At 36.6% G+C, this 23,641-nt stretch overlaps 1 protein-coding gene across 1 annotated transcript; it reads left to right on the top strand.

Moving 5' to 3' along the window:
* The first annotated feature begins 8,922 nt into the window (after positions 1-8,922).
* Positions 8,923-23,612, top strand: LOC118116945 (sodium-dependent lysophosphatidylcholine symporter 1-B). The gene is made up of 14 exons (XM_035168939.2): positions 8,923-9,186; positions 10,740-10,868; positions 11,523-11,647; positions 15,010-15,133; positions 15,216-15,294; positions 15,382-15,533; positions 15,637-15,727; positions 16,784-16,902; positions 17,179-17,262; positions 18,605-18,688; positions 18,787-18,899; positions 19,455-19,598; positions 20,696-20,872; positions 21,646-23,612. Exons 1-14 carry the CDS (start codon positions 9,103-9,105, stop codon positions 21,668-21,670), a joined length of 1,530 nt encoding a protein of 509 aa, XP_035024830.1. The 5' UTR covers positions 8,923-9,102; the 3' UTR covers positions 21,671-23,612.
* The last annotated feature ends 29 nt before the right edge of the window (positions 23,613-23,641 follow it).

Raw genomic sequence — 23,641 nt, 5'->3', positions numbered from 1 at the left:
ATCATCTATTATCTATCATCTATCTTCTATCTATCATCTATTATCTATCATCTATCTTCTATCTATCATCTATTATCTATCTTCTATCTATCTTCTATTATCTATCTTCTATCTATCATCTATTATCTATCTTCTATCTATCATCTATTATCTATCATCTATCTTCTATCTATCTTCTCTCTATCATCTATTATCTCTCTTCTATCTATCATCTATTATCTATCATCTATCATCTATCATCTATCTTCTATCTATCATCTATCATCTGTCTTCTATCTATCATCTATTATTATCATCTATCTTCTATCTATCATCTATCTTCTATCTATCATCTATCTTCTATCTATCTATGTCTATGATCTATCATCTATCTTCTATCTTCTATCTATCATCTATCTTCTATCTATCATCTATCTATCTTCTATCTTCTATCTATCATCTATTATCTATCTTATATCTATCATCTATCTTCTATCTATCATCTATTATCTATCTTCTATCTATCATCTATTATCTATCTTCTATCTATCTTCTATCATCATCTATTATCTATCATCTATCATCTATCTTATCTATCTTCTCTCTATCATCTATTATCTCTCTTCTATCTATCATCTATTATCTATCATCTATCATCTATACTATCTATCATGTATCATCTATTATCTATCATCTATCTTCTATCTATCATCTATTATCTATCATCTATCTTCTATCTATCTTCTATCTATATCTATGATCATTATCTATGATCTATGATCTATGATCTATCTTCTATCTTGATCTATCTTCTATCTATCTCTATCTATCATCTATTATCTATCTTATATCTATCATCTATCTATCATCTATTATCTATCATCTATCTTCTATCTATCATCTATTATCTATCATCTATCTTCTATCTATCATCTATCTTCTATCTATCATCTATTATCTATCTTCTATCTATCATCTATTATCTATCTTCTATCTATCATCTATCATCTATCATCTATCTTCTATCTATCTTCTTATCATCTATTATCTCCTTCTATCATCTATTATCTATCATTTATCTTCTATCTTCTATCTATCATCTATCTTCTATCTATCATCTATCTTCTATCTATCATCTATTGTCTATCATCTATCTTCTATCTATCATCTATCTTCTATCTATCATCTATCTTCTATCTATCTATGATCTATGATCTATGATCTATCTTCTATCTATCATCTATCTTCTATCTATCATCTATCTATCATCTATCTTCTATCTATCATCTATTATCTATCTTATATCTATCTTATATCTATCATCTATCTTCTATCTATCATCTATCTATCATCTATCTTCTATCTATCATCTATTATCTATCATCTATCATCTATCATTCTATCTTCTATCTATCATCTATCTTCTATCTTCTATCTATCATCTATCTTCTATCTATCATCTATCTTATCTATCATCTATTATCTATCATCTATCTTAATCCCTTCTCATCATCTATCATCTATTATCTATCTATCATCTATTATCTATCTTATATCTATCATCTATCTATCATCTATCATCTATCTTCTATCTGTCATCTATTATCTATCTATCATCTATTATCTATCTTATATCTATCATCTATCTTCTATCTATCACCTATCTTCTGTCTATCATCTATTATCTATCTTCTATCTATCATCTATTATCTATCGTCTATCTTCTATCTTCTATCTATCTTCTATCTATCATCTATTATCTATCTTCTATCTATCATCTATCTTCTATCTATCATCTATTATCTATCATCTATCTTCTATCTATCCTCTATCTATCATCTATTATCTCTCTTCTATCTATCATCTATTATCTATTATCTATCATCTATCTTCTATCTATCTTCTATCTATCATCTATCTATCATCTATTATCTATCATCTTTCTTCTATCTTCTATCTTCTATCTATCATCTATCTATCATCTATTATCTATCATCTATTATCTATCATCTATCTTCTATCTATCATCTATTATCTATCATCTGTCTATCATCTATTATCTATTATCTATCATCTATCTTCTATCTATCATCTATCTTCTATCTATCTTCTATCTATCATCTATTATCTATCATCTATCATCTATCTTCTATCTATCTTCTATCTATCATCTATTATCTATCATCTATCTTCTATCTATCTATGATCTATGATCTATGATCTATGATCTATCTTCTATCTATCTCTCTTCTATCTATCATCTATCTATCTATCATCTATCTATCTTCTATCTATCTTCTATCTATCTATCTTCTATCTATCATCTATTATCTATCTTATATCTATTATCTATTATCTATATCTATTCTATTCTATCTTCTATCTTCTATCTATCATCTATTATCTATCATCTATTATCTATCTTCTATCTATCATCTATTATCTATTATCTATCATCTATCATCTATCTTCTATCTTCTATATATTTTCTATTATCTATCATCTATCATCTATCTTCTATCTTCTATCTATCTATGATCTATGATCTATCTTCTATCTTCTATCTATCATCTATCATCTATCTTCTATCTATCATCTATCTTCTATCTTCTATCTTCTATCTTCTCTCATCTATCTTCTATCTATCTATCATCTATCTTCTATCTATCATCTATCTTCTATCTATCATCTATTATCTATCTTCTATCTATCATCTATTATCTATCATCTATCTTTTATCTATATTCTATCTATCTTCTATCTATCATCTATTATCTATCTTCTATCTTCTATCTATCTTCTATCTATCATCTATTATCTATCTTCTATCTATCATCTATTATCTATCTTCTATCTTCTATCTATCTTCTATCTATCATCTATTATCTATCTTCTATCTATCATCTATTATCTATCTTCTATCTATCATCTATTATCTATCTTCTATCTATCTTCTATCTATCTTCTATCTATCATCTATTATCTATCATCTATCTTCTATCTATCTTCTATCTATCTTCTATCTATCATCTATCTATCTTCTATCTATCATCTATCTTCTATCTATCGTCTATCTATCATCTGTTGTCTATCATCTATCATCTATCATCTATCATCTATCTTCTATCTATCTTCTATCTATCATCTATTATCTATCATCTATCTTCTATCTATCATCTATCTATTATCTATCATCTATGTTCTATCTATCATCTATCTTCTATCTATCTTCTATCTATCATCTATCTATCATCTATTATCTATATCTATCTTCATCTTCTATCTTCTATCTTCTCTCATCTATCTTCTATCTTCTATCTATCTATCATCTATCTTCTATCTATCATCTATTATCTATCATCTATCATCTATCATCTATCTGCTATCTATCATCTATCTTCTATCTATCATCTATCTATCTTCTATCTATTATCTATCTCTATCTATCATCTATTATCTATCTTATATCTATTATCTATTATCTATTATCTATCTTCTATCTATCTTCTATCTATCATCTATTATCTATCATCTATTATCTATCTTCTATCTATCATCTATTATCTATTATCTATTATCTATCATCTATCTTCTATCTATCTTCTATCTATTTTCTATCATCTATCATCTATCTTCTATCTTCTATCTTCTATGATCTATGATCTATGATCTATCTTCTATCTTCTATCTATCATCTATCATCTATCATCTATCTTCTATCTATCTTCTATCTTCTATCTTCTCTCATCTATCTTCTATCTATCTATCATCTATCTTCTATCTATCATCTATCTTCTATCTATCATCTATTATCTATTATCTATCTTCTATCTATCATCTATTATCTATCATCTATCTTTTATCTATATTCTATCTATCTTCTATCTATCATCTATTATCTATCTTCTATCTTCTATCTATCTTCTATCTATCATCTATTATCTATCTTCTATCTATCATCTATTATCTATCTTCTATCTATCATCTATTATCTATCTTCTATCTATCTTCTATCTATCATCTATTATCTATCTTCTATCTATCATCTATTATCTATCATCTATCTTCTATCTATCTTCTATCTATCTTCTATCTATCATCTATCTTCTATCTATCGTCTATCTATCATCTGTTGTCTATCATCTATCATCTATCTTCTATCTATCATCTATCTTCTATCTATCATCTATTATCTATCATCTATCTTCTATCTTCTATCTTCTATCTATCATCTATCATCTATCTTCTATCTATCATCTATGTTCTATCTATCATCTATCTTCTATCTATCTTCTATCTATCATCTATCATCATCTATTATCTATTATCTATTTTCTATCTTCTATCTTCTATCTTCTATCTTCTATCTTCTCTCATCTATCTTCTATCTATCTATCATCTATCTTCTATCTATCATCTATTATCTATCATCTATCATCTATCATCTATCATCTATCTGCTATCTATCATCTATCTTCTATCTATCATCTATCTTCTATCTATCATCTATCATCTATCTTCTATCTATCATCTATCTTCTGTCTATCATCTATTATCTATCATCTATCTTCTATCTTCTATCTATCATCTATCTATCATCTATTATCTATTATCTATCTTCTATCTTATATCTTCTATCTATCTTCTATCATCTATCTATCATCTATTATCTATCATCTATCTTCTATCTATCATCTATTATCTATTATCTATTATCTATTATCTATCATCTATCTATCATCTATCATCTATCTTCTATCTTCTATCTATCATCTATCTATCATCTATTATCTATTATCTATCATCTATCTGCTATCTGCTATCTATCATCTATCTATCATCTATCATCTATCATCTATTATCTATCATCTATCATCTATCATATATCTTCTATCTATCATCTATCTTCTATCTATCATCTATCATCTATCATCTATTATCTATTATCTATTATCTATTATCTATCTTCTATCTATCTATGATCTATGATCATGATCTGATCTATCTTCTATCTATCATCTATCTTCTATCTATCATCTATCTATCATCTATCTTCTATCTATCATCTATTATCTATCTATCATCTATTATCTATTATCTATCATCTATCATCTATCTTCTATCTATCATCTATCTTCTATCTATCATCTATTATCTATTATCTATCATCTATCATCTATCTTCTATCTATCATCTATTATCTATCATCTATTATCTATCATCTATTATCTATTATCTATCATCTATCATCTATCTTCTATCTATCATCTATCTATCATCTATCATCTATTATCTATTATCTATCATCTATCATCTATCTTCTATCTATCATCTATCATCTATTATCTATTATCTATTATCTATCATCTATCTTCTATCTATCTATGATCTATGATCTGTGATCTATCTTCTATCTATCATCTATCTTCTATCTATCATCTATCTATCATCTATCTTCTATCTATCATCTATTATCTATCTATCATCTATCATCTATCATCTATCATCTATCTTCTATCTATCATCTATCTTCTATCTATTATCTATCTTCTATCTATCATCTATCATCTATCATCTATTATCTATCATCTATCTTCTATCTATCATCTATCTATCATCTATTATCTATTATCTATCATCTATCTTCTATCTATCATCTATCATCTATCTATCATCTATTATCTATCATCTATCTTCTATCTTCTATCATCTATCTATCATCTTTTATCTATCATCTATCTTCTATCTATCATCTATTATCTATCATCTATCTATCATCTATCATCTATCTTCTATCTATTATCTATTATCTATTATCTATCTGCTATCTGCTCTACTTCTATTATCTATCATCTATCTTCTATCTATCATCTATTATCTATCATCTATCTATCATCTATCATCTATCATCTATCATCTATCTTCTATCTATCATCTATTATCTATCATCTATCTGCTATCTATCATCTATCTTCTATCTATCATCTATCTATCATCTATCTATCATCTATTATCTATCATCTATCTTCTATCTATCATCTATCTATCATCTATTATCTATTATCTATTATCTATCATCTATCTTCTATCTTCTATCTTCTATCTATCTTCTATCATCTATCTATCATCTATCTATCATCTATCTTCTATCTATCATCTATTATCTATCATCTATCTATCATCTATCATCTATCATCTATCTATTATCTATTATCTATCATCTATCATCTATCTGCTATCTATCATCTATCTTCTATCTATCATCTATTATCTATCATCTATCTTCTATCTATCATCTATCTTCTATCATCTATCTATCATCTATCATCTATCATCTATCTTCTATCTATCATCTATCTTCTATCTATCATCTTTTATCTATCATCTATCTTCTATCTATCATCTATTATCTATCATCTATCATCTATCATCTATCATCTATCATCTATCTTCTATCTATCATCTATCTTCTATCTATCATCTATTATCTATCATCTATCATCTATCTTCTATCTATCATTTATCTTCTTTATCTTCTATCTTCTATCTATCATCTATTATCTATTATCTATCATCTATCTTCTATCTATCTATGATCTATGATCTGTGATCTATCTTCTATCTATCATCTATCTATCATCTATTATCTATCTATCATCTATCATCTATCATTTATCTTCTATCTTCTATCTTCTATCTATCATCTATCTTCTATCTATCATCTATCTTCTATCTTCTATCTTCTATCTATCATCTATCTTCTATCTATCTATGATCTATGATCTATGATCTATCTTCTATCTTCTATCTATCATCTATCTTCTATCTTCTATCATCTATGATCTATGATCTATCTTATATCTTATATCTATCATCTATCTTCTATCTATCATCTATTGTCTATCATCTATCTTCTATCTATCATCTATCTTCTATCTTCTATCTATCATCTATCTTCTATCTATCTATGATCTATGATCTATGATCTATCTTCTATCTTATATCTATCATCTATCTTCTATCTATCTATGATCTATGATCTATGATCTATCTTCTATCTTCTATCTATCATCTATCTTCTATCTATCATCTATCTATCATCTATCTTCTATCTATCTTCTATCTTCTATCTATCATCTATCTTCTATCTATCATCTATCTTCTATCTATCATCTATTGTCTATCATCTATCTTCTATCTATCATCTAGCTTCTATCTATCATCTATCATCTATCATCTATCATCTATCATCTATCTTCTATCTTCTATCTATCATCTATCTTCTATCTTCTATCTTCTATCTTCTATCTATCATCTATCTTCTATCTATTATCTATCATCTATCTTCTATCTATCTTCTATTATCTTTCATCTATCTTCTATCTATCTATCTTCTATCTATCATCAGTTTGGACTTATTAACTGTCCAAGAATAGAGCAGCAATCTTTCTCCACATGAGTGGCCTTTAAAATAAATAAGGATATTGAGGAGGCTCTCAGCCACGGTTCCTGAAAAGATAGATTTTAAAAATGTATTTTGTAGTTGCATTAAGACGACCATGTAGGCATCAGAGTGAAGTGACTCATTTCCAGCACTTTATGGTCGGTTTAAGTAATATTATTCTTTTGGGTGACGAATAATGGATGATGATTAAATATTAAATTGTTGTGCATAGTGATACCCTATATGTGTGGGGTATTTTTGATTGTCTGTTGTAGGTTGTCTTATGTTGTCTTATGTTGCATTTAACTATTACTCACTGTGCCTTATCTTGCTTTGCCTTCCTGTTTAAATGTTCAATATAAAACTTGCTTTACCTGCAGCCACTTTGACACTGATTAAGATCCCATGGTTTAGGACACATAGATATTTGTTGAGATTAAGGTTGGGGTCAGATTCCTAAGAAAACAGGATAGGTCACCCTCCACATGTCTGTCCACCATGAACTCTGCAATATACTAAACTTCTGCAAATCAAGATGGACTGGTTGAAGCTTTCCAACATGTTCTTTTGCTGTGAGTCATGTCAGTTTGTGTATTTTCTTGTATTTATTTTTTTTGTTGGCAAGACTACACAAATACTAGTGAAGGATTTCCACGCAACCTTGTGGAAGGATGTGGTATGAACCCATAACATTTTGGTGTGGATCCAGACCAGGGAGCGGATCCAGGAACTTATTTTTATCAGCGTTTTCCTTTTTATGACATTAAAAAAATAGAGAGAGAGAGAGAGAGAAAAAAAAAGGTGAAATCTTTCACCTTTGTAACTGGCTAACACATCAAAGATTCCTTTGATCTATGACCACTGACTCGTTCAATTATTTTTCGCTGTCTTTCGCAATTTATGAGCGAGCAATTTGGCTAATGTCTTAAAATAGACTGATCACACCATTTCCGACGAGCTGCATGTTTTGACGTATTTATTTTGATGCCATGTTTTTTCCAGAACCCCAAACTGGACCAACTAAACACATTGTCAGTTTTTATGGCAACTGAAGTCTACCACAGGTTCTCTTTCATGTTTGGAAGGGGAGGGTGATGTGAGGGGTATTCAGATGCAACATGGCACTTCACCACTAGATTCTACACTCTGATCCTTTAAAGGGTCAAACTTATCATACTAAAGCCTTTCTTTAAACTAGTTAAACGCAATTCTTAAACGCACATTTATATAATATTATAAATATATAAACAACCATTGAGACTTACCCAGTTAAACATCGTTGGTTGATGATTTGTATGTGATAAAATGTATAGCAGTGAGTTATATATATATATGACACAGTGGGGATGAAGTGACTTTGAATGCAGCCTGCAGGTCAGTGTAAATACACGGACAAACTGCTGGGGCTGTAATTTCCCGCAGCACCTGAAGGACACGGAACATGCGATAGTCACGTCATAGCAGACCGTGACGTAGGCGGCGTAGTAGAATTGAATGATCAGGGACACGACACGGAGAGTTGAGTCAGAGAGACACACACACACACAGTCAGAGAGAGAGAGAGAGAGAGAGAGAGAGAGAGAGCAGCGGATACAACGTGTTACTGAGAATCGGAGGTTTGAGCATATCAAAGACACAAATAAAGACGAAGACATTTCTTCAAAAATCTTGGAGCCACGATGGCACGAGGGGAGGGCGCGGAACAGTGCGCAGCGCGTTTATTAACAGTCAAACCTATTAATACAGAAATCAAGACGACAATGGTAAGTGCCAAGAGATATATAGATACACATATTCTCAATTATATATGATATGATATGTGGTGGGATTGAAATTAAGCGAGGCTTCTGTGTTGCGCTCTTTATCCATGTGCGTAAAAACGCGCCTATATAAACTAGACGTTGTATAAATGTGTTCGTTACTTCCTTTCGGTTTGTCCAACACTCCCCTGACTTGGTCCTCGGGGTTTGAATTCCACCCGCTTCCTCTGGCAGTCTGTTTGTCCTCGGGGCAGCTGATGAATCTGAGCTTTACCTACCGGCTTCTTAAGAGACAATTTAAAACATTCCCTTCAAACTACGTTAAATACAGCGGTGTTTCATGGAGACAGATGTTCTGCAGAAGCGTGACGTGGTGCTGCTGCTTCAGAGCGGCGTGATTATTGATGCACGAGCCGTTTGGACAAATTAGAGACTGAAATCAACTTTATATTTATCAACTTGTATGCCAAAAATATTGAAAAAACCAAGATCTTTGAGGGATTACACACAGATTTACATGCATATTAAACCAGTCTATGAATCTTAATGTATCTGGTTATATGTTTAATGGCTCCCAGATTATTCCCAAAGGTGGGTGTTTTCTATGGTAAGGTGTAGTTTATCCGTATACAGTCTAGAATTTTACCTCAGCTTTAATTCTAATTCCGCAGCTACAAGGCTAAACAATATGGCCAGAAAATTATGTCAAGATAAGAACGTTCAAATCAGCCGATATCACATTTATGAGCAGAAAACTCTTAACTATAATGGGCATTTTAACAGTTCCCTGGTATTTAATAAGCCAACTGCTTAATAGTGAAATTATAGATAAGTAGCAGCCCTAAATATCTCTCATTACATTATATTTTATTTTCCGTGAATCGAGAATCTTTGGTTTACTTAGACATGTTATTATTCTTTAAAGCTTCAGGTTGCATTCCTTTTATTATCAGCAGCTTGTGGTAGTAATAGTCTGGTCTTGGTAGAAGAGTAACATTACTCACTCCTGTTTGTTGGGAGGAGGCAGCAGTTTGCTCCCGACATGAGGTGATGCTGCTTTTGTGTCTGTGTGGCGAATGTGAATTTAGAGTCTGCAAAACCCCTCTCGCCGACATCATCCGACTATTACAGGTGATTGGCTGTGGCTGCTGACTGTTGACTACACAGCATGAAATCCCACTACCTCCAACATCCTATCGCCAGAGCCAATGGCTGCGCTGGAGTCCTCATGATGCAGAGAGAGAGTGTGTGTGAACTAGAGTAACCTCATAGTTTCACACCACTTTCTGACTGCAGTGTATCAACCAACACCACATTGTTACACTAATCTGTCTATAATCTAACATTCTGAGCAGTGGGGCGACGTAATCTCAGTCCCTCACAGTCACCGGTTGTTTAATACAGCATTCGTTTTGTGGACCGAGGGTTGGTTGAGGGTATACAGCCCACCACCGCCCCATCACCACACCACAAATTACAGCTCCTCTGAGAATATGATAAATTAAATCTATCCTGATCACATATCTCCTCTGCCCTCCCCTCTTCTCCTCTTCCAGCCAAAGGAGCAGAGGAATCGTCTCTCCGTGCGCAGCAAAATATGCTACGCCATCGGTGGGGCTCCATACCAGATCACAGCCAGTGTTCTGGGCTTCTTTCTCCAGATCTACCTGCTGGATGTGGCTCAGGTAATTTGACAAGAGTTACACACACTACCAAACAACATATCACAAATGTAGGCATCATTTGTGGCACAAGAAAAACACAATTTTCTTTCTATAACACTTAATAGTTTTAGAAAAAGATGACTTTTGTAGTTATGGGAGTAAGGGATAAGGATTAAAAGATGTAGGAGTACATAAAATAGAAATTTTAATGTTGAGGCATTTTTTAACTCTGCAGGATACGAGTGGGAAACTCCCTTATCTTTGCATAGTTCCAGTAGCCTAACACACTTAAGATGTACGGGCGTATCTCATGTCTGCTCTTCTCAGCCTCGTATCAGTTTAACAGTCTCAATCCTGCAGTGGTCGGTCAAGCGCCTTAAACGGGACCCCTGCTGGTTTGCTTTTGTCACTCAATTAGAACATTTGACTTTTACACTGAACACAATAGGAACTTAATAAAGACCGTTCAGCTCAAGGGATGAGATCATTACAGTGACTTTGAATGCTACTTTGTTCCTACACAAGCTGCCCTATTCTAATCAGTTACACAGCCTCAAAATGTCCCCGTAGGCCCGTTGGTGTTGTGGCTCTTTTGAACTGTCCACATGAGGTAGAATGTAGCGTTCTCTTTGTTTTAGTTTCACGCTTCACTCCTTCTCCATTTCCTCCCTCCAGCTGGATCCCTTCTATGCCTCCATCATCCTGTTTGTGGGCCGGGCCTGGGACGCCGTCACAGACCCAACTGTGGGTTTCCTGGTGAGCCGGAGTAAATGGACCCGCATCGGCCACATGATGCCCTGGTGAGTGTCTGAATCTCACAGCAGCACGTGTGTTTCAGCACAGGTGCAAAAAGCAAAGTGGAAATTAAAGTATAATATAAGGAAATAATGTGGAAGTGGCATGTTGAGTTGGGGCGAGAGTGCGAGGCAACTGTACTGACAAAAAGCAGCTCCTGGGCCCCTAGCAGTAACCATGGCAACAAGGTTGAAGTGGCTACCGAGAAAGAACAAGTGCAAGAATGAAGTCTGTATAAAACAGTGCTTATAATGTGGGCATCACCAGTCCTCATGAAGCATATTAGAGCATATAGCATAGAGCATATTAGGAATACGTTTTCCGATGTACTTCTCAATGCATGGCTATATCGGCACAAGAAAAACTAACCCAATAGAAAGTCATTGTAGCACCAAGGCTGCTTTGAAGATGTCTCAGTGTTTAGACCACATATTATAACCTCACGTCATGTTAAAGCCACAATGGATGAAGCTCCCGATCAACCACCAGAAAACATGTTTGGCAGCAGAGAACATTTCCATACAGCACCTTTTAAAGGTGCCCTGTGGCGATTTCTCGTTAGCTGAGAAAACATTCAGTGCTACTCATCAAAGTTGAATCCTTTAGTCCAGAAAAACATGTCTGCTTCCCCCTTAAATCATTTAAATTATTGTCTTGTTAAAATTCCAAGTTATCAAATGTATTCATGTATATCATGTCCCCTGCTGCTGCATGTCTAACCTCATAAAGCATGCATATTGTGCAAAAACTAAACAGAGACACACTCAGTGTTGCTCCTTAGTCCTGCTAGTGGTCAAAAATACAACATGATTCCTTTAATCTCAATGTAGACACTAACAATAGAGATAATGTATAGATTATCTATTTATGTTTATATAAATAGGGAATAAGGACAAATTTCTGGTATTGTTAAATTAAGTAAAATAAATACCGGATAAATATATAGATGAAAGTATTTAGTCACAATACTGTAAATTATGGAGGATTATCTTATCTTTCTTATCTTAATTACTGCCATTAAGAAATCCTGATTATTGGTTTTATTTATCTACAAAGAAACGTTTAAGATGTACAGTATCTCAGCACAGTTTCTTTCTGTACACAAATTTGTTCTGTATCTATACAGCTCTATGAATCTGTGAATGTATAATGCACACGTGCTGACCTTGTGATACCACTCACAACTTGTCAAGGGATGCCTGTCCTCTTGCCATATGCCTGTGGGGGCCGGCCTCAGCTCCTTGAACAGCCTAGATATAAAATTGATTGAGGAAAAGGCAGGTTATAAAATTAAAATCTGCTGCTTTAGAGCCAAAAACGGCTTCGGCAAACAAATTAATATAATCTAGATACCAACGCTGACAGCTGAGCTCACTGTGGAGGTGGGTTTGAAAAGAAGGACGACCTTGACATCCCGCTCTTAAAGGAAAATTGCTGCAGCTTCGTTGACACACATGAAGAAAGGGAAGAGGGGCGTAAAGACTTGGCGGCGACAGTGTCATGAGAGTGTCTGGTTCAATACTCAGGCATTTTTCTCCCACATGGTGTCACAGTGATATCTGGAGCACTGTGGGTACTTGAGTCAAAATTGCCAGCTGTGCATGTGAGCTGCATGTTTCCGGTAGGGGGAGGGGAGTCTACCGGCTCCTGCTGCGATTGGTCCAGCCCACAACACACCATGAGCCTCAAACGAATGAGGGGTGTGTCCATCTTTGTGTGTGTGTGTGGTTTCCTTGCCTGTTTGGGAGGGGGTTTGTCAAAAAATCGCATGCTGCCTGTGTAGCGTTTTGAAATGAAACGACACATGAGAACACACAAATATCTTCTTATGTCCACACTTTACCCTTGAACGTGTGCTGAAAGTACATCCTTCATTAAGATGCAATTTTATTGAGCATCGTTCGTGAGCGTGTGTTTAGTGGATGAACCTCAAGGTCATTTACTGTGTGTTAAAGACCTGTGTACAGAGGCCTGTGTTCAGGCAGCCGTGTCAGTGTAGGAAGCAGCCGCCGGTTGACCTGTATTTCCACATTAAATTAGCTCTCGTTAATCTAGCCAGCTCAGACATTAGAGGAAATCAGGAGGGGCTTTCCTTTTCATTCTCCACGTGCCGAACCAGAGGGGGGGGGGGGTTTCGTATGACTAAGTGTGAGTGCAAAAGTGCCCAAGAAGCCTCTCTCTGTGTTTAATGATATGTCTCTATAAGCATGCATCTCTTCTGTATGATGGCTCAAAAACAAAAGAGTGGATTTGGACGTGGGACTGCTGAAATCCATAATTAATGGATCTTGATTTAAAACAAAAATTTTCTAGGGCTGAATGATTTTCAACAAAAGCGGTAAAATGGATTTTTATAACAATCTATCGATAATCATCACGGCAAATGTCACATTATTATTTATTTTAAAGGTTGTGGTTTACAACTCTTTAAAAACATTTTACAGATCTGAGGTCGATCAATGTGCTTGTACAATACATAATCATTATATCGATATATGTTGGGGAAAAAATTATATTGCAATAATTATTGATATTGTTTTATTGCCCAGCCCTAAATGTTCTTATCACATTCTTTAAAATATTTTGTCCAGCAATCTAAAGTTCTGAAAATATTTAGTCTACCTACCACCATAGCAGAAGAAAACCTGCATGTCTTTGCATGTCAACGGGGCAGCTGGACCTATAATACGATAGAAAAAATGTACACATTTGCTTGAAAAATGACTTTAAATTATACTTCCTGTTAAAACAGTTTCCAGGTATTTTCCGTTAACAGACTTGCTGAGTAATGGACTTACTGTTTCAGTTCTTCTTAACGTGTTGGGGTGTATCGATGCCAAAAAGGGACGTGTGGTTTCCTGTCGATAAAGTATTTTTGTTGTGTTTTTGTTACCTCCCTGCAGCCATGCCTAAGTCCTAACAGTTTGATCGCCTGACATTTAGCCCAATTGTGGTCTGTTTAAAACCATGTTGCAGAAGTGGCATTAGCTTGTTTGAATGACCCCTGGTGTGGAGTGGAGCTCAGCTAGGGGGCATACAAAGCCCGGAGGGGGGAAAAATGCCACTGGGAATGAGTAGGGGGGAGAGTGAGGTGGGCCAGAATGATTTTGGTGTTGGGTCAGCCTCAACTTAACCTGGAGTACAAACGGAGCCCTTTATCCACATTGAGCTCCAGGAGGGTGGATAAGGGGGATTATTCACAGAGTAGTGAAGAACAAATGAAAAAATTAAAGTGGGGGTTAAAGTACAGTAACAGTTGGCAGAAGGCTTTACATTTTTATTAGCCAAGCAGTACGGAATAACACTCAAATTAGAAGCACTATCTTCGCTTTGTTTTGTCCTCTAAAGATCACCTCTTTGTTCTTAGGATCGTTTTCTCTACACCGTTTGCAGTGTTGACGTACTTCCTGATCTGGTACGTGCCTCCATTTGAGCAGGGGAAGTTCTTCTGGTTCCTGATCTTTTACTGTCTCTTCCAGTCAATGCAGACGGTCAGTACTTCCTGTTGACACCCAACAATGCTTTGTTCCTCATCTCTGCTGCCTGCATATCTAACTGTGCGTTTGTTCACAGTGCTTCCATGTGCCATACTCAGCCCTGACCATGTTCATCAGCAACAACCAGAAAGAGAGGGATTCTGCCACTGCCTATCGTACGTCGGACTTCCTGTGCGATCTAATGAGTTTCACATATATCTTGCCATTCATGCTCTGATGCTACATCCCTGTGTTGCCCTCAGGTATGATGGTGGAGGTGCTGGGTACAGTGCTGGGCACCGCGATCCAGGGGCAGATCGTGGGTGGCGGCTCAGATTGTCCCACTGAGTTTAATGTCACTGAGAGCAGAAACTCATCCAGATACAACCTGACCACTGTTTTACTGGACAACAAGGTATGGTTCCCCTTCATGACATCCGATAAATGATTATATATATAGCTATTTGTTACAGCGTCTGCACGAGTGTTCAAGCTAACGTTGTCTTTTCTGTCCTCAGAAAAATTCTTACATGGTGGCCTCAGGAGTCATCTCCATAATATATGTCCTCTGTGCTGTCGTCTTGTTTCTGGGTGTGAAGGAGAAAAAAGGTACGAATCCAAGAGATGACAAAAGAAGTTGTCATGTGTTCGATGCCAGTGTGAGATACAGTATTTACAACCGAGGTGTGGACTCAGAACTTATGACATAAACTAAATGACTCAGAACCTCCGCAAAAAGAAAAACATGACAGCACAACTTCGAATTGATTGAATTTAAAAGTGTGAAGAAGCATCATGAAATTTTAAATGATGCATCTCGTACTAAAAGGCAGGGGTTGGTCATTTGTTTCTGAAACACATTTTATCTTATTTGGTGAGATCCTCTTAACGTCTTAATATGCATTAATAAATAAAGTTGTTTGAAAATACAAGCAGATTTCAATGTCCCTCGCAGGACTGTAATAAACACGACCAATCATTTTATTCGGACGTAATGACACAATTGGCTGGCGTACCTGTCCGTCACTAACCGACCTGCCTGCCTGCGCACACTCTGCCCGTGCTCTCAACGCACACGACCCGAGTCATCAGCGAGAGAGACCCAATAGCCAGAGCTTAGCGAGCGAGAGACATAAAAGTCCTCCTTTAGCAGTTGTCAGACAGTCTGCGGTCATGTGTTTTGTGGGTGTAGCTTTGACCAGAGGGCTGATGGGAGGGGGTGGGATGTATCGCTTGCATATTTTCAAATTGTAGCCTGCTCTTGCGAGCTTTTCAAGAATTACCAACCCTTGCTTTAATTTCTATAATCTGGATTCAATTAACAACCTCACCATCTCAAAATGTTGAGTCAAAGTTTACGATCAAGTGTGCACATTCTCCCCTTAATTTTTTTCCATAGATCCCAACTAGTGCATGGCTCTTTCAGGCCCTGTGTTGAGTTATACATTTTGTTATAGATAAAGCCCCACCTCTGCACAAAATGCAAAATATAAATATTTCCTACAGGATTTAATGGTTTGGATTTGAGACTTAAGCCAACATACTCACTGTTTAAAAACATATAACAGAAGATTATCTTTCATCACAATGGCTGTTACCGTGCATTACATCTATTACAGCACGGACTTTCAGGTGGCTTATCTGCTCCCCTTTGTTGTGTTCTAGAGAGCGGTCCTCAAAAATCAAACCTCCTGACCTTCCGCCAGGGCCTGTGGATGGTGATGAGCCACGGACCGTACGTCAAACTGGTCATCGGCTTCCTCTTCACCTCTCTGGCCTTCATGGTAATGTTGTGTTCCATTATCTGGCTCTTATTGGATGTAGAGATTATTATTGAATGTCAAGGAATAATTCAACATTTTAGGAAACCTTTTATTTGCATATTCTTCGTGCAGTGAGCGGAGTATGTTCATTCCACTCATGTCTGTAGAGTAAATATGACTCTGAAAGAGAAGAATCAGGCAAACTGCTGGTCAAGCAGAAAAGCAAACAAGGATGTTGAACCATCCCTTTAACTTTTGCTGTGGTTTATTTAAAGATGATGCTTCTTTATTTCTCAGCTGCTGGAGGGAAACTTTGCCCTTTTCCTCACCTACGCTCTTGGACACAGGAAAGACTTCCAGAATATTCTGCTGGTCATCATGGTGAGTGTCTCAGTTCCTCCACTCTCTGCCATGTAAAAAGCCTTATTCAGTATGAGAGATGTGGAGGTTGTCAGTACAATCTGCAGCAGAAAACCCTATCTGACAGTCCTTGTGGCACAAATCAAGCCCCCAGTGTTTGTGGGGTTTTCAGCCTTTACTCTGAGGCCGTTCCTCGCATGTGGAGCTCCATGACACGGCAGCTGAATGGGCAGATTTTCAGGGTGAGAGGAGGTGTTGTTCAGGCCCCTGGGAACCTCTCTCCCAGTCACACACTGGCTCGCGGTTAGCAGGAGATCAGGGGAGAGACGCGCACACAGCATAGCTTTTGTTGCCCTGGTGATCCGTCATCGCCTCCATGGGAACTGCAACCTTTTGGGTCACGAGTTCCATCCTACTGCTGCTGCTTTCTGCTCTGGTCTCTGCCACTGATTAGGAGTGGAAACACTTTCTGGCACCATGTTTCATATTTGGAGAGGTGAGAGTGGAGGGGGCAGGATGGAAATATTTCATCCGTTGATGCTGTTGAGTTTTCGCGGACAGTCTTGTTCTTGTGTGGTCATTTCACATTAGTTGACCAAGTGTGGCCAAGAGGTCAAAGGTTGTCTGCCCCCTGTCACGGTTGAGTCAGGACTCCAACAAAACATATTGTGTCCCTTTACCTCCTCCTCCTCCAGTGGGCACTTCATTCTTTCAGATTTCTACATTTCCCACAATCCTTAATGAAGCACAGGTAGAGTTTTAATATATTTTAGTGAAGAACAATTTACTTGGCCTTGTACAAAATATAAAAAAATATGACACAAATTGTGATTTGTGAATATGGGCTATTTAAAGTTGGATTGCTGATTGGTCGGTTGATTGACCCTTCATTTGATTGTTAATTATAACAGATAAATGGTTAGCTAGGATGTGGCAAATCATGTGTCGCCTATTTTCATGCAACCACATAAAAAGCAGGGTAATATAAGACCATATATACCACAGGATATGACATGACTTGAGCCAAGACTTTAATTTCAAACTAAGTTTATTTAAAATCCTGATGATATATTTTTTTCCCTGATTTCCATCAGATAGAAAATGTTTGTATGACATACTAATAGCAACAGTTTGGGAGTACACACTTATTGTCTCAAACGAAGTTGGTTCAAAAACCAACATTATCCATATCACTCAAATAATCTACCCTAAGGCTGTTTTTAATACAAAGGCTGTGTCTTTGTGCTGCTTAAAATCATCCATTAAAGTACATGGTTACATTAAGGACACGGCCTGTGTGCATGTAACAGTATTTAACAGTATTTAACTATGCTAATAATTCATTGTCACATTTTTTCTCCAGGTATCAGGGACTCTGAGCATCCCATGGTGGCAGTGGTTTTTGACCCGTTTTGGGAAGAAGAAAGCAGTTTACTTTGGCATCACAGTAAGTAAAAATACTTGCTTTTGGTACAATAAAAGGTCTTTATCAAAAGAGAACAAGTTGTTATGGAATGACTCACACCTTTCTATCTCTTTCTACAGTGGGCAGTGCCCTTCATGATCCTGATCGTCTGCATCCAGAGCAGCCTCATCACATCTTACCTGATCTCATTGGCGGCAGGTGTGAGTGTAGCAGCTGCTTTCCTCATGCCTTGGTAAGAACGATTCGTTCACTGTGTTCTTCCTTAGATCCTGACCATAAACTGTATATAAAGACGGACGACATGACTGCTCCCAAAAAGTAACGCCAAAGTGTCTCAATCGCCACCTGGTGGCTGGCTGCAGTATAGAGTCTAAACCCCACATGGACCAAACTGTATATTAAATATATTGTAAATAAAAAATAAAAATCTTTTTTTTCTTAAAGATGATTTCCCTCACTTTAGGCAGTTCTTATCACACTGATGTTTGTTCAAGTGTTAATTTTTCTGGTACATTTGGTTTTAGTCTGTTAGTCTGTTATAAAAAGGTGAAACGTCATGATTGACAGCTGAGACTGACTCACAATTGGTAAAGCACTGGCTCCAAAAGGTGTCATTAGCACAAGATGGCAGTGTTCTTATATTTTGGCTTCATTTCTGGATAGAGGCAGAAAGTGGAGATGCTTCTTCCATCTTTATATACAGTAGTATAAAGTAAAAAGTAGTGCTAGTAGACATTTGTCGATTTTGTCTTAAGGTTCCCTTTAAATGTTGTGTTTGTCTGTTCAGGTCGATGCTTCCTGATGTAGTGGATGACTTCAAGGTTAAGAACCCACATGTTCATGGCCATGAAGCCCTTTTCTACTCCTTCTATGTTTTCTTCATTAAGTTTGCCTCAGGGATATCCCTGGGTATCTCTACCCTCAGTTTGAAGTAAGTATATTGACCCAATCTTAATTATACCCTCTGTAATGCTACTCAGTAGAGCAGATACCTCCGCCAAGACCCAACAGTCCCCTTAATTTCAATCAAGCTGCACCACACTGCACACACCCATAGATATCATTCACCTAAATTTGTCTGATTTTTAAAATCAAGATCCATTAATTATTCCCTGTGAAGTTGATGAAAATTACCAAAACAAAACCATACCTCACAATATGGATCTGGATCTGCACTAAAAGGTAATGGGTTCTTTCATGGACCACGCGTCATCCTTCCTCAAAGTTTTGTGGAAATCCATTTTGTAGTTTTTGCATAATCCTGCTTGCAAACTAACAAACGGACAGGGGTGAAACATAACCTTCTTGGCGGGGGTAACTATTGTCACGTTCGTTTCTGTTTTCAGCCTCACTGTCATCCTTAAAATGTTATCAGCACTCAGCTAATGTTTGGTTTTACCAAAAGGCTGGAAGACACAGACAACAGAGACAGGAGGAGTACAAACTAACTTATTTATGTTACTACAATTTGTGCAGTGTCCTTTCAAAACATGTCTGTTTGGAATGGGCGTTTTGCTGGTTTGTGGTAATGCTGGTTGCAGCTTTTCTTTCTGAAACTGAACAAGTGAGCTGCAGTAATCGAGCCGCGGCAAGTAAAGACTGACTGCAGAAGCTGCACCACCGCTGCTGCACAAAGAGCTGGTCACCTGTCTATTCAAAGTACAGTGAAGATGTCGTTGCTGTTGTTGTGATCGACAACGTAATGAGGGTGGTGGTCCTGACTACTAGAAATATAGGTGGACGGGTAGAAAGATGAGCGGAGGAGTTGGCGGGAGACCACACCCTGCCAAACACACACCGACAGGCTCAGCATCAGAAAAGAGAAGCATAGGGAATCAGACACAAAGCGAAAAACTGCATTCTCAAACAGCTTACATCTACACAGATGTGATCTAACACAGTGTGACATAGGTTCTACGTTACAGCTCATCAGTCCAGTGATCATGTGGTCACCAAACTACTTCACCCTCTAACAAACCATCTCATCAAACTGCTCTCTCATCAGTTCTCTCTCTGCATTTTTTACAGATTTGCCGGCTATGTAACCGGCAGCTGCTCACAACCAGAGGCGGTCAGTCTAACCCTGAAGGTGCTGGTCTCTCCTGTGCCTGTGGGTCTTATTGTTGTGGGACTGCTCATATTGAGGACCTACCCTATTGATGAGGAGAGGAGGCAAGGCAACCAGAAACTACTGCAGAAAATCCTGTGAGTGAGGAGTGAAATACACGCACCCAACACACAAATTCATACTTAATCCAGGATAACTAAACAAGTAGGCTGCTAAATGTTGTGCTGCAGGACTGCAAGCTCCTGTACGGTGGCCGACCTGTCTCACACAAGCGCATCAATGGAAAACACAAATGCAAAAGCCACGACATGAATGCAAAAGTTACAACACAACCGCAAAAGCCACTCAACTGAACCTGGACAAGTCAGTCAGAATGAGATGCTTTCTAATTGAGGTGTTATGATAAAGGTGTTCTTCCTTTTTGGATGCTCCAAGCACCTGGACCATAACACCTCAAAGAGACAAGAGTCTCTTTTTATCCGTGGCTTGTATTTGTGTTTTGGCAAGGGGCAGATTACGCAGTTATAGATATAGATTTAGAATATTGCAAAGACGAGTATGTAATTTTACATAGACTACTGGACTTATAAAGAACACTGGTAACAGCAGGGTACTATTATATTTATTTTTACTCTAATATGTATATATTTCTGTCCTCCTCAAAAATTGCACTTGACAAAATATCTGTTTATTGTTTATCCCCAACAATGACATGAAGTATCCGCCCCTGTTCATGGCTTTTGCTTTCGTGTGTGTGCTTGTGAGACGTCTGGGCCACCGTACCCCTGGCTGTATTGCTGAACTCAGTTCAAAGGAATAAAACCTGTCGTTTGCATGTATCACGCACCCTGTCTGCACGAGCCAAATCCTTTGTGTGTGACTCTTGGCTGCTCTCTCGCTCTTTAAACAGAGATGCTGAAGCCGACTCAGTCTGAATCTTCAGGACTTGGGAGCAGCGTGTAGCAGTAGAAGCCGAGCCAACAACAATAACAACCACCACCACCGCCATCACTGGTTTACATGTTTGCACAGACTGTCCAGGGACATGACCACCAGACTAACAGACAAGTGACCGCAGACACCACTGCTGCCCAAACATCATCAGCATCCATAGTCCCCTCGAGTGGGCCACACAGGGTCATGTGGCCCTCTAGTGGCCAACCAGTGCAGTGTCATTTTACGTGTGAATCAAGTATTTTGTGTTCAAATCCACCTCAATTACAGTGCTTTCACTTAAACTAAAAAACATACACAATAATCCACAGTGTGTGTTTTAGTTAGTGTAGAGCCAAAGTCTCAGATTAATTTATGCTTTTGTTGATTTCACTTCTCAATATACTTTTTATTTTATTTTTTTTTAGGTTTTCTTTCCTTGTTTAGCTGAAACACGACACTGGGATCGGTCCATATTTAACACATAAAAGGGTTTACCACTGAACTGGACGGACAAATGTTACCACTTCATCACATTTTCTGTCTGCATCCTCTAACTATAGCTCCTATAAATGAAAAGCAGAGGCTCATGGGAGCTGTCATGTTTTAGCTCGGTCGCATTTGCCTCAACAAGTTCTTTTCCCAAAGATGAGCACTTTATTGTTTAATGAGATGTTCCTGTAGCTATGTTACTGACCTCGACCAGTCGTAAGCAGCTCCTTCATTTCTTATGGACATTGCATTGTGGGACAGTTGCACTCCTCCTCGACCTTTTGTCGCACCTCTGTGAATTGGCACACCGCTCGTGATTTGTGATGTTGTTTATTAAGTATTTATTGCTGGTTTACAAGATCGGACCTTCGCTTGTGCAGACTTGAGTTTACTGAGGTTGGCACTAAGAGAGAGGGCTCTGAAAGAAGCGTACAGTATCATCATTTTATTATTCAGGGGGTACCAGCACCATTCCCCTGATATGAGTTGTTTGAATACATTACTATTTCTACTTTAATTTGTTGTAATTTCCTATAGATTATTTAATTGCAATTGAATCTTCTGACGGGGGAAACGGCTCCTCATGACATGAAGTCCTGTGTGAAGATGATGTGAATCACTGCCTTACACACACACACACATCTTGTATGATTGCTCGCCTCAGATTGTTTGGTTTGTTTTTGTGCTGCTTGCTAAGGGGTTTCCCACCACACACTGTTTGTGCTTTAAAAGTGCAGCTGATCTCCATTAGGTTTAATAGACGTTTCTAAATGTGCTTTTGCATCGAAGTCATCTCCAGAAAATGAAGTCATTTCATCGAGCATATTCTCACTTCCCAGGGGAAGATTGAATGCTTTATTTATCTATTTATTTAAAGTATCTAAGGGATTTTAATTTTAACTATGAAAGCACACTTGTATTATAATTTCTCAACAGTGGATGGTTATTGACACAAATGTTATTTTCAAGTCCTGTGTATCACAACATCAAAATTATGTTTTCTTTTTTCTTTTTTCTGAGAAAAAAAATGTATCACGGGTTGCCAGGATGTGATTAAACAAGCTGCATTTACAGCATTAAGACTCATACTGCAGAATGAGACCAGGTATTCTACTGTAAAGGTATACAGGAGACATTTGTCCACATGTGATTTAACCTAAAATCATCTTCTAACCTTACCTGAAATGATTAGGTCATAAAGATTTCAAATCCAAATATTCTATTCCAGCACAGTCTCCTGGTTTTAGGCCTTTGAAATTGCACTAAATGGATTGAAGGCTGCACATGACTTCTGTCTTGTGTTTATATATTCTGCTGTATGTGTGTAAATACTTTTTCTAAGTATGACTGCAATGAGCAATATGCAGTGTGAAATCAGAGAAAAAGATGTGCTGTAAATTTTTTTATTTTAAGTCAGTTAATAAAGTTTGACAAAAAAAAAAAGCGTTGGTTTAATTGCAGTGTCCTTAAAAAACATTTTT

Source organism: Hippoglossus stenolepis, chromosome 10 (assembly GCF_022539355.2).
Source record: "Hippoglossus stenolepis isolate QCI-W04-F060 chromosome 10, HSTE1.2, whole genome shotgun sequence".
Taxonomy (NCBI): Eukaryota; Metazoa; Chordata; class Actinopteri; order Pleuronectiformes; family Pleuronectidae; genus Hippoglossus; species Hippoglossus stenolepis.
The sequence above is the reverse complement of the archived record's forward strand: the minus strand, read 5'-3'. Positions and strand labels throughout refer to the sequence as shown.

What these genes read in the sequence shown, in the direction of transcription:
- LOC118116945 (XM_035168939.2), top strand. Translation starts at nt 9,103, where the DNA reads ATGGCACGAGGGGAGGGCGCGGAACAGTGCGCAGCGCGTTTATTAACA. An exon ending in TCTTCCAGTCAATGCAGACG is followed by an intron (nt 15,134 to 15,215) that starts GTCAGTACTTCC and finishes GTTTGTTCACAG; the next exon opens with TGCTTCCATGTGCCATACTC. An exon ending in CTGTTTTACTGGACAACAAG is followed by an intron (nt 15,534 to 15,636) that starts GTATGGTTCCCC and finishes TTCTGTCCTCAG; the next exon opens with AAAAATTCTTACATGGTGGC.